Source organism: Vanellus vanellus, assembly GCF_965231255.1.
Source record: "Vanellus vanellus genome assembly, chromosome: 8".
In the NCBI taxonomy this organism is placed as follows: Eukaryota; Metazoa; Chordata; class Aves; order Charadriiformes; family Charadriidae; genus Vanellus; species Vanellus vanellus.
The window spans coordinates 27,425,762-27,437,829 of record NC_138913.1 but is presented as its reverse complement, the minus strand read 5'-3'; the positions used below and the strand labels follow the sequence as shown (position 1 = coordinate 27,437,829).

Sequence of the window (12,068 nt, the reverse complement as noted above, 5' to 3'; positions counted from 1 at the left end):
GGAAAACACCATAAAGAGAATATGGGTTATAGAAACCAGTTACGAAATCCTTATGGACTGCTGTTTGGAAACCGTTGCTGTGGAGGTACTACTGACCTCTAAAGTAGGGGTTATATTTTTTACACTTGTGATTAAAAACTCTTCACTAGCCACCTCTGTTTTAAAATGGGATCATCATGAGCTGTCATGCCAAACCCTGAGTAGGAGCAGGTAGTCGTTCTCTTAATCCTTACATCTTTTCACCAGAATTGGTTTGGGGAATTGTAAGAGTCCTGTCTGTCAGGGTTGTTTCACACTCACTCTAGGATTAAATTATTGTTGTAAGTTTGAACCTGTATGATTCTGTACATTTCCTGAAACTGATTATTTTATGACATCTGCAAAGCAACTCGCTAGTAGCTTCTAAAGTCAGAGGTTATTTTAAGGAGCTGATGTAGTAAGTCTGACTAGAGAACTGGTGTTCGTTACAGAACAGAAATTGTCAGAAATTGTTCTAGACTATTTCAGCAATCTGACCCCAGCAGGCAGCCAGCTGGTAGGTAAAATTACAATTAAGGGAGAGTATCTGTCAGAGGCTCCACCTGTTATGTTGTTACTGTAATCTCAGCAGAGTCGCCCTAAGAAATGGTGTAGGAATACGTTACCTGCATCTGAGTATAGTTTTATGTGAATTGTAGCTAGAGCAAGAGAGGAGAGAAGTGGAAATGAGGGCCAAACGAGAGGAAGAGGAGAGGAAAAGGCAGGAGGAGCTTCGGAGGCAACAAGAAGAGCTACTTAGGAGGCAGCAGGAAGATGAGAGGAAACGACGGGAAGAAGAAGAACTGGCCCGCAGGAAGCAAGTGAGTTTCCTCAATGTAGTTCATCTCTAATTAATTGTAATACTTTATAAAACTCACTTTAAGAATCCTGTGGGGTCTAATTAATCTTTGGTAGGTGTGTATGAAGACAGTTCTAATATTTTTCATGTGAGTATATGAAATGATACTTCTGCTCTTGATTTTTAAGAGCCCAAATTGCAATCTGAGAAATGGGCTTAGATGGTTCACTTCAAGATAGGTTCCTGTTTGTGAGCTGAGAGGCTTTATTCCATGTGGAATATTCCCTCCCAACTTCTTAGTGTCAATACTAGACTTTAGTTAGTTGCCCAGTTATTACATGTTCAATTTTTATTCACCATTTATGCAGTCTAGTGTTTTGATAAGGGTGTGTTTTGGAGTAGACTGGAGCTCGAGCAGCTGTTTCAAATGAATAAAATGTAGAGTGCTATAGTGGAAAAAGTGAGTAATATTTAGCTTTTTCCTCCCCCCGTGTTTTTTTTTTTACTTAGTAAATAACTTTTTTGAGTAAATGAATAGCTGGGTTATATTGTAGAGTCTGTTAGCTTTATTTTCTTGAGTTGATATTGGGAAGGGAAGGGATGTAGTTTGGACAAGCAGATTTGTTAAAATGAATGACGTGATCTGTGTTAAAGTAGGAGAATGAATGTAGGAGTTGTAGTATGTTCTTAATCTTACAAGAACACAGGATGGAGACATTATTAGCTGGACGTTTCTTGCATTTACTTCTGAATTCTGTATGGAAAAAAAGATTAACTGTTCCTTAAGTGTTGTAGAAGAGAAAGACAGTGAAAGTTAGTTTTCACTTTGCATGTGAAGGATAAGGGTGAGCACATTGAGCTTATTCACTAAGGACTTAGTCAATAAATGCCCTGTAAAGTAGCACATGAATAATAGGTGAAAGTAAATAATTTTGTCCTTTATAATATCTTCTACATGCTTGGGTAGGCAGTTGTAAAGTGCATTTCCAGGTTTAAGGATCAGACATTTCTGAGGAAGCCTCTAGAATCTTTAGTTTTATTTATAGGTTAGTCATTTCACTCAGTGTTTAGGTTTTATCAATGAACATCTCTTTTAATAGACTACAGTGTGATATGTAGTTAGCTTTCACGGTATCTTTAAGAATCAAGTCTATAAATAAATGGCTCCTTGCTTTAATATATCTACTTTGTGTACAGCAAGTCATTACGGTATACAGTGGAAAAGCATCCTTTGATGCTCGAGTTCAAGCTTTACTGCAGCACTAAAGCAATAATATACTCAAAAGTTTTAACTTTTGAGTTAAGTTGCTTTAGATCTGTTTTAATAATAACTAACTTTTCAGCTGATCACCTGGTAACTCAATGTGTTTCATCCATGGTGGCTTGAAGTAAATAGACTTGGGTCGTTTTTTTCAGACTAACAGTTTTGCTACTGTGTATAACTTCTTAGAAATGTTCATTAAGTTCCAAAGTGTTTCGTCCACTTTGGATTTGTACAGTAAACAATCTGTTTCTCCCTTTCTGAGATGTCATGGGAAATAATTATTTACAAGGAGGAAGCAGAATGCGGTTGAAAAGCAGTAACAGCAAGTATTTTAGTTCATTGCCAATGGAATAATTGCCACAATGCTTAATTCTGAGCACTAATGGTCTTGAAAAGGTAACAAAATTTTTCTCTGGAAAGAGAAAATAATATTGTATTCTGTATTAAAAAAAAACAACAAACAACTGGTCTAATATTTGAATCTGACTTCTGTACTGGAAGGCATTGTAGAATCAGGGATGAACTGATTTATTAGCATGGATTTATACGGAGGAGATGATGCTTAACAAATTTGATTAACTTCTTTTGAGGAGATGACAGTGAGAGCTGAGAGGGGTGAAGCAGTAGACTTAATCTGCCTGGACTTCAGGAAGGCTTTTGATGTAATACTGCATAAAAGACTAGTATATAAGGTTAGTAAATATGCTGTTGATGGTGAATTCTAAATAAAAAAAAATAACTAATAGAAATTCAATTCTGTAGGATGAAATGTCATACCAAATGTTGAATCCAGTTCTGTTCATAGTTTTCATCAATTACTTGCACTGTAGAATTGCAAACAGTAATGCCCAGCTTGTGTAGCTGCTATATTTCTTTTTTGTTTCTGGTCTGGTATTTTCTGTTTTGTGATGATTGCTCACTTTCAGGAACAAAATTTGAGGTTTAATAATTAGCTAATAATTGTTTTCTCTGAATTATATCTTTAGTGCTCCCTTTAAAGTACCTGGTTCAAAGATGAGATCCACAAAACTAAAAGACTCGTAAGCCCTAGTAACAGACGAGCAGAATTGCAGGTGTTACTAACTGCAAAAAATTCTGTAATATTTTATTTAAGAATCCAGAGTCTACTGAAATGAGGCTTATTACTTAAGGATTTGCTGATATTTTAAAAGACCTGAAATAAGTTGTCTATACAGTAAGATATGTGTGCTTGAAAACAATTATTAGAAAAGATGCTCAAGAATATTGGGATTCTCTTGGAGCAGGAAGCCATGAATACGGGAGAAGAGCCAAAAGACTGAGTTTGTTTCCTATGCGAGTCAGTGGCAGAAAGCTGGAGAGCTGGGAATGTTTTTGGTCACATGCTCAAACAAAAACATTGAATAATAAGATACAGAAGTAAATATTAAGACAACCTTTTCTATAGCTGTGAAGAGTAGGAAAAAAGAATTACATCAGCCATGTGGTTCCCAGCTTTTCATAATCTTGCAGATTTTTTTCCTTGTGTTGTTACAACACTGTTCATCTTTAGTTCTCTAGGGGAGAGAAGGGTTTTTTTGTGGGTTTTTGTGTGTGTGTGTTTTTTTTTTTAATTGCTGTCATTCAACAGTGTCTCTCCTGGCATGGCTGAGCAAGAAAGAGATCCCTATAGTTTTATTAATGGCAATTCTAGCCTCATTTCCCAAAGGGAAAGTAGGGCAGAGATCTCAATGAACTGCTGCTGTAAAGGAGGACTTGGTGACTTTGTTCATCTCTCTCAGGTACTATGTGTTACGTCAGTGACTAGTGCTGAACATCCCCCGGTCTGGCTGGCAGCTGGGCATCCTGAGCTGAGATCCTGGTGTGTGGTCTCTAGTCAAACAAAACAGACTGGCACACCTCCAGCCTCCTCAGTAGACTTTTCAGCAAAAGAAACAAGCAGAAATTTTTCAGCCCTTGTATTGGGGACACTTGATTAATGTGACTTGACTGCATGTGTCCAGTTAATTCAGTTACAGGCCCGAGGAACAAAATGGTCTGGGTGTTGTGTGTTGCGCTTGAAGCTTTTGTGGATATGACAAATCAATGACTTGATTAATGAGAAAATGATTCACAGGCTACTGTTTTATGTCCAGCTAGTGGAAGAAAAACTTACACTTTTTGCACTTATATTTAGCACTAAACCATTTAAGAGACATACAGGAATATGAATTACTTCTTGGCTTGCAGCCAGCAGCTCTTCAGTGCCATAGGACTGCTTATAAAAAAAATGTTCTGTCTACTGACAGTTATATTGTAGACATCTGAAGTTAGCTGTTGTCAGAGAGGAACCTGCTCCAGTTGTTCAGTGAACTGTATTGCAGTTTATCTACACTGTATGTATATGAAGGTTTGGTATCAGATTTAGTAAAAGGGTCTTAGCTTTCAAAAATAACTTCCTTGATTTACCAGAGTTCACAATTTATATCCGTGCTGCACGATTAGTCTCCCTTCATCCTGTGAATAATATATTGCTTATAAAAAGCTTGTAAGAGTACTCTTGCACAGTACTGATCATTCAAAAGGAAAATGTATTTCTGAGAGCTTAAAGAAGTTCTTGTCCAAAAATTAGGATCTTTAGGTTGAACTGATAGGATAAGTCAGTAAGTGGAGAGAATAGAAGGGATGAGAAGCCTTAAGGGTGGCCTTAACGCAGTTGCTGGACTTCAGAGATAAGAAAAGGCAGCAAAACCCAAGGGTGTTTTATGCAAGGGCAAGTTAGAACCGGAGGAAAAATTGCATGGATGTGCTCCTGTTTAACAATATACAGGAAGCCAGCAGGAGGCTGGTTGTGCCCTATTCCTCCAAAAAGCAAGTAGCAGAATGGAAAAATTTCTCTTTATGTTAAATCTTCAGAGCAGTAGGAAAAGGTGCTGATGTTTATTTTTGAGTTAAGTAAATAATTGTGCTACTTGGAAAGCAAACCATAATTTATTGGAAACTATTTAAATAACTTGGGGATAGCCAAAAAATCAAAGCCCTCAAGAGACCTTTTGTCGCCCATAATGTTTAAACAGTATAGGAATAGCCCAGTCAAAGCCCTTTCATTGAGTTCCACATCTCTGGGACTTCCAAAGGTTACTGTGTCCTTAAATGCACTGGGCTGCTTCAGCTTATTTCTGGTGTCTGGAGATGTGGTTTGAGTTTTGTAATGCACTTGAGTAGTCAGCGTTTAGAAATTCCTATAAGTAGGAAAAGCTTCCACCTTACAGCTGACACCCAAAAAAGGGAATTATTGGTACCTACACATTAAAATACATATCTTCAAGTACAGTTAGTACATCTTGGAAAGAGTAGCCTCACCCTTTTGTTTTCATTCTCAACACCATTCTTTTTAAAACCAAAGATAGGCAATGATTTCATGTGTGTGTTTCTTCATTAAAATAATTCATTTATGTATGAGATGCACATTGCATCAAAAAACTTGTTAAACATGTGGGTCTGTAGTGTTTAATGTAGTTGTTGTAGTAGTGCTTAGCTTGGAGCTAAGGAGCTTTTCTTGAGGCCATTTATCTGGCCAGACCATGTTGTAGTCTGTGTTCTGATGTGGTCCATCAATAAAATGGCATTTATAGATTGTCATTTTATTCCCAACTCCAGGAGGAAGCCCTGAGGCGACAACGAGAACAGGAAATTGCACTAAGGCGGCAGCGGGAGGAAGAGGAGCGGCAACAACAGGAGGAAGCACTTAGAAGATTGGAAGAGAGAAGAAGAGAAGAGGAGGAAAGACGGCAGCGAGAGGAGTTAATTCGTAAACAGGTGAATGGCAAAAGGGACCTATGACATTTAATTGTGGACGCTGCCAGAATGAACAAGTTTTGAAACTCGCATCTGTGCCTGAGAGACCATCAGTTTTGGTGGAGGAAGGCAAAGCTAGTAGACAGTATCAAGTGAGTGAAAAAGAGGTGGTTTACCTGTATCCTGAGTTCAGACGAAATAATCAGAATCTGATCTGCCCTTTGGAAAATAAATTTGTGTTGAATGAGTGTTTTCCTTCATGCTTGAGCCTTAAGAATGGCTTTGCAGCATGGTTTTCCTACTCCTTTCTTCAAAACAAAGGTAGAGTGCAGTACCAGAATAATAATCTGTTTTGAATTGTCACTTTCTGAGCCTTTACTATAGAACTGTTATCTTCAACATCATCCGAGATGATCACTTTTGCCAGTCTTTCTGTACTGTGCCAAGACTATACCCACTATCAAAGTTTCAGCTTTTTTCTGCCCTTTTCTTATCTTACTATTAACAGGGTTGTTTTCTTTTGGGGTCAGCTTTAGAAGTCCATATTGGGGAACTTGAGCTTCCAGCCCTAGTTGATACTGTCACAGTCCCTAAATCAAATGCATCTTGAAACACAGTTGGCTTCACATTAGCTTCCAGGTCCATTTCAAAATTGCCAGTTATTTAAAAATTCTGTGTCAGGGCCCTCCCGTATAAGGCATTCATCACCATTTCTGTCCCACCACAGAGTCCTCTCCTTTGTTGGCAGAAGCATTTTTTCCTTTGCAACTCCAGTGTTCGGTAAAAACAGTAAACATCACCGTCTTTGTGACCTGTGTTTTTCTGTCGCGTCAACGCCTCTTTTGCCTTTATTCCTGTCAAGTTTTATTCCATTGAAAGTATAGCAGTGCTGGTCTGTAAGCAGTATAAGGAGCCGGAAGCAGCTCAGCCTTGCAAGGGGCATAACTCCTGGAAGGAAAGTGGTGTGAAATCAGCTAGTCTGAACTAGGGAGATGTCATTCTCTTCCACGTCCCTTGATGGAGCAATGGGAAAGTTACAGTGTGAGAGGATATAGACTATATTATTGGGCTTTCTTGTCTGAGAAATGTAAAGCTAAATGAGCAACCTAAACAGCACAGATCACGGATGTAAAGGCCTCTCTCTGTTCTGTGGGGCTCTCAATACCAGAGAGCAGAAGTAATTTAGATTTTCTAAGTCTGCTTAGACTTTACTCTCCTTTATGTCCTGGGAAGGAAGAGGAGGCTGCCAAGTGGGCACGTGAAGAGGAGGAAGCTCAACGGCGGCTTGAAGAAAGTCGGCTACGCATGGAAGAAGAGGCAGCCAGGCAGCGGCTTGAAGAAGAAGAGCGAAAGCGCAAGGAGCTGGAACTCCAGCGCCAGAAAGAAATAATGAGACAGAGGCAGCAGCAGCAGGAGGCTTTACGACGGCTGCAACAACAGCAGCAACAGCAGCAACTTGCACAAATGAAGGTAACTGGTTTCTACGGTTTATCTCCCGCCTTCAGTTCAGTGTAGTAAGTTAAAACCACAACTGGATTCAGGGTTGTCTGTAGACTGGCTTGAACAGAGCAGGGAGGGATGAACTGTCTGGAGGGGGAAGAGGGTGAATAGTTGACTTTAAAAGTGATGGCAGAAACAAGAGGAAGGTAAGTTGCAAAACCCAAAAGAAAAAGGTTCAGTTGATAGAAAAGTACTGGGAAGGGGTTCCTGAGTACAGATGTTTATTCTGCTGCAATGAGCAAGGGCCAGTGCAAAGTTTCTTAAATCCAAATGGATTGCTATTTGTCAGGCAGTTATGTGTTACCTTATTCTTGACACGCTGTGTCTCTGACACTATAATACATCAGAGGGCAATTGAAAGAAACATATAATTTATACTTTGAGTGTACTGTTTAATACTTAATTATGCCATATTATACTTTCCAATGTTTTGCTAAAGTTTAAAGCTGGCCTTTCTTTTCCCCTGTGCTGTGGGCTTATACTGATTTTTCATGATTATACTTCTGAAGTATTCTCTAAAACATTTTGTAATGCTTAATGATGTGTGTTTTGGCCCAGCTCCCTTCATCTTCAACATGGGGTCAGCAATCAAATTCGGGAGCTTGTCAATCCCAGACCACACTGTCGTTGGCAGAAATCCAAAAGTTAGAAGAAGAACGAGAACGGCAGCTTCGAGAAGAGGTAAATACACTAATGGTACACTAACAGACTCAACAGTGTGAGCGCTTAACTGTTGATTAAGTGATTAGAAGGGATAATGTGGATGAGGAATGTTTACTTGAAATATCAGCATCGCTCAGGTAAAATCCTATCTTTCTGGCATAGGTTCAATAAGTACTCGTTTGAATGTTTTTATTGCTTCTAATATAAATATGTGAGAGGAGGGGGAACTGTACTCTTTTAGCCCTAGGAGTATAATGCGTTCACAAAACAATATAAAATTATTTCACATCTATTCTATAATTTGTTTGCATTTATGCACAAGATGGCATTTTAAGGGGTGGGGGGGCAAGTGGTGGTAGGAGGAAAGGTATTCCTTCAAAACCCCAAATGCTTAGCTGGCTGCAGTCATGATTAGGCAAATTTATTCTGTCCTAGGCTAACGAGCAGTTTGTATTTACTAGTTACTTAGTGTCTCCCTTTGTGGAGGAACTGTAATGGCTGAAAAAATAATAGGTCAGCCACACTCTTCCAGAAGAGGGTGAAAGCAGTTTAAAACCAGTTTCCCGGCTAGACTTTTGAACAGTGATGATCTTCTGAAAACACGGACAAACACTTCTGTCTTGCACGCAACAGCAAAGGCGTCAGCAGCGTGAACTAATGAAGGCCCTCCAGCAGCAGCAGCAGCAACAGCAGCAAAAATTGTCAGGCTGGGGTAATGTCACCAAACCGACGGGTACCACCAAGTCCCTGCTGGAGATACAGCAGGAAGAGGCAAGGCAGATGCAGAAGCAGCAGCAACAGCAGCACCAGCAGCCGAACAGAGTCAGAAATACTACGGTACGTACGGTATTTATCTAATATGTGGAGGGAAACAGTACGTGACAGTTCTCCATGTGTGTTAATTACTGTTCCGCCGGGTCTGGTGCTAATAACCAGGATCTCTTTGTTATGTTTCAACAGCACTCTAACCTGCACACCAGCATTGGGAATTCAGTGTGGGGCTCCCTAAACACTAATCCCAGCAACCAGTGGGCATCTGACCTAGTCAGTAGCATCTGGAGTAATGCTGATACCAAAAACTCAAACATGGGTTTCTGGGATGATGCAGTGAAGGAAGTGGGACCTCGTAACTCGACCAATAAAAACAAAAGCAATGCCAGCCTCAGGTAGGAATTGGGGAAGAGCTTTTGTGAAGAAAGGCTGCCACTCCTGAGATGATCACTTAGCAGTTATGACATCTTCCTATGTTTTTCCTTTTTTTCCGTGTCACTCAGGATCTGTTTTGACAACAAAAATGGCTGATAGGTGACCGTTCACAATTTATTTTGTCATCTGCTAGGAAAATTAGTTGGTTCTTAAACAACATTTGCACCTTGTAAACTAGTGAGTCTTGTAACACTGTACTGTATACTATACTGTTGATAAGTTATGTTATAACTTATTTATAACTTATTTATAACTTATTATATGTGTTTATCTCAGTAAATCTGTAGGTATTACAAGTAGACAAAACAAGAAGGTGGAAGAAGAGGAGAAGCTGTTGAAATTGTTCCAGGGGGTTAATAAAGCCCAGGATGGATTCACTCAGTGGTGTGAACAGATGCTTCATGCACTCAACACAGCCAACAACTTAGATGGTAAGAGGTGGGGAGGAATGTAAGCGATCCACTCTGAGAAACAATATCCAGTTTGTTTCCTGACCAGATAGTTCTGAGGCAAAGTAATGACATCAAAGTAATGTTTTTAATGCAGTCAGCAAATTAAATCATTAAATAGTGGTCTGAAGAACTGGCTGTATCATTTTCTCCATGGTTTTCATTGGGCTAACTATAGCAAATCAGTGGGGATTGGAAACAGTTTTAAAGTGCCACCCAGAGCTCTGCTGAGGATTGTAGGTGGTCATGGAAGCATTATCAGGCAGATGGATGAGGATCCAGTTTGCATTTAAGCACAGGCCAAATTATACACCCCTGTGCAGAGCATGTTTTTACTAATTCTGCTGGAAGGCACGGAGAGGAACTCGCAGTCCGAGATCACAAAGTGATACCTCCTTGTAGCAAAACACTGCAGGCTTCCCACTGCCTCCGGCGTGGACCTGTGCAAATCCTTGTGCTCCAGCAAACTGCAAAGCTGTGGTTCTGTGGCACCCCTGAACCTGACTGGGGAACCAGCGCTGCCCCGAGAGCCAGGATCACACCTCACACAACTGCAGTGCCACAGCTGCTCTCCCAGAGGGGGGAGACTAGAAGTAACTTGTTGTCCCCATCTGCGATATACTGACTTGCTGCATGTGGTGTCTGAGGAGAGGCGGTGGCCCTGCAGGGCCATCATGGGTCCTACATCCACAGTGAGCTTCCACGCTTCCAAGGCTACTTTGTGCTGCAGGTGGCAGCCTGTTGTTCTGGTGTCTTCCTGGCTTGTGATTTGCTTTGTCCGTCTACGCGTTATTGTAAAACCCAGTGCAACAAAAGTAGTCTAAGGAAAAATAAAGATGGTAAAGAAGGCTTGCAAGGGAGCTAGCTGTTGAACTTCAGGTGCCTGCAGGTCAGGTCAGCCGCTGCGGAGTGCGATCTGTTGTGCTTCAGCCAAAGAGAGACTCTAGTGGTGACAGGACTGAGGAGGGTGCTGTGCCAAATGTAATGCCATTTGGGCCTGGCATTAAATTTGAGCTTTAAAGCTGGCGGTGGCTAAAGCTGATGGGCTAACGCACCCTTAGGATTGCCAGTTTATTTTTCCTTCTCTTCACATCAGCTGGCTTGGTGATCCTTGCTTTGACTGCAGAATAGATGCAACGTTGCACTGCAGGGCTTTGCTGTAGGGAACTTAGAAGGGTGAGCTGTTTGCAATTGCTATTAGGTTAGCAAATATTTGAAACGGAAATCCAGAGTTTGTGCCTGTTGCATGCACGTGTTCACACATCGACACTCATTCCCTCGTGGTCTGCCTTCTTCTTGCAGTTCCCACGTTTGTTTCTTTCCTGAAGGAAGTGGAGTCTCCCTATGAGGTCCATGATTACATCCGAGCCTATCTTGGAGATACTCCTGAGGCCAAGGAGTTTGCCAAGCAGTTTCTTGAGCGCCGTGCCAAACAGAAAGCCAGTCAGCAGCGACAACAGCAGCAGCAACAGGTAAATCTTACTCGCTACGGTCCTTACGAGTGTCTAGAGACTATATCTGAGTTGGAAGAGTCTGCGTGTCTGCTGGATTGGTAGGAGGATGAGCAGGATTTTACGGGTCATGTGAAACGCAGAGGATAAAGCAGACTTCAGATATTTACTGCAGAATCGAGTATCCTTTGTGACTAACAGTTGAGGCCAACTGTAGATCAAATAGTGCCTTAGCGTGCTGGTCCAGCATGTGCTTTAGGAAGATGTGTTGGATGGGCGCATCAGTGGCAAGTGCTGCCGCATGTGAGGTAGAAAGTGCCTCTTTAAGCTCTCTGAATGCTTTCAGTATAAATAAACCAAACCTAATTGCATTTTATGGCCTTGTACTTGGCTTTGTTTTCTAGGATTCCGTGTGGGGGATGAACCACAGTTCGCTACATTCGGTCTTTCAGACCAATCAGAGCAACAACCAGCAATCCAATTTTGAGGCTGTGCAGAGCGGGAAGAAAAAGAAGAAACAGAAAATGGTTCGTGCAGATCCCAGCTTGTTAGGTCAGTTTTAGTTTTTAGTAATTAACGTTTAATTTGGGAAAAGCCTTGTGGCGTGCAGAGTTCTTGTTAACCTTAAATGTGAGTACTGAATTTCAACAGAAAAGGTAGTTGTTGAAGTGTCTTTTGAATTTGTTTCAGTATTATTATTTAATGATTTAAAAAAATCTGTATTGGTTTAATGGAAAACTTGTCAAACTTTCGCTTGTGAAAAGGCTTCTTCAATACCTTGGTTATAACCTGGAAACCTCTCAGTGGTTCAGGTTTGTCAGTTAAACTGCCTTTCCTCTTTTGAGTTGACCTACATCAGTTTTATTGAATTAATGCGAATTCGTTCTTTTAAGAAAAGCATGTTTTCTGGTTCTTCATTGGGAGCAGCTTTTTGAGGCTTTATCCCTTCCTACCTTTTTACA

The 12,068-nt window shown here is 40.7% G+C and overlaps 1 protein-coding gene across 6 annotated transcripts in view; it reads left to right on the top strand.

Annotated features, from left to right (window-relative positions):
- GIGYF2 (GRB10 interacting GYF protein 2) overlaps window positions 1-12,068 on the top strand; it is an 80,650-nt gene that overhangs the window by 65,035 nt on the left and 3,547 nt on the right. For 3 of the 6 annotated variants that reach the window (XM_082486891.1, XM_082486888.1, XM_082486889.1), the window contains exons 19-28: window positions 678-839; window positions 2,672-2,773; window positions 5,700-5,858; window positions 7,071-7,307; window positions 7,896-8,018; window positions 8,634-8,837; window positions 8,961-9,166; window positions 9,483-9,637; window positions 10,958-11,127; window positions 11,511-11,658. In XM_082486891.1, coding sequence (XP_082343017.1) covers window positions 678-839; window positions 2,672-2,773; window positions 5,700-5,858; window positions 7,071-7,307; window positions 7,896-8,018; window positions 8,634-8,837; window positions 8,961-9,166; window positions 9,483-9,637; window positions 10,958-11,127; window positions 11,511-11,658 — 1,666 coding nt within the window. The remainder of the gene's footprint in view (window positions 1-677; window positions 840-2,671; window positions 2,774-5,699; window positions 5,859-7,070; window positions 7,308-7,895; window positions 8,019-8,633; window positions 8,838-8,960; window positions 9,167-9,482; window positions 9,638-10,957; window positions 11,128-11,510; window positions 11,659-12,068) is intronic. The other 3 variants (XM_082486893.1, XM_082486892.1, XM_082486890.1) reach the window with 2 other exon arrangements.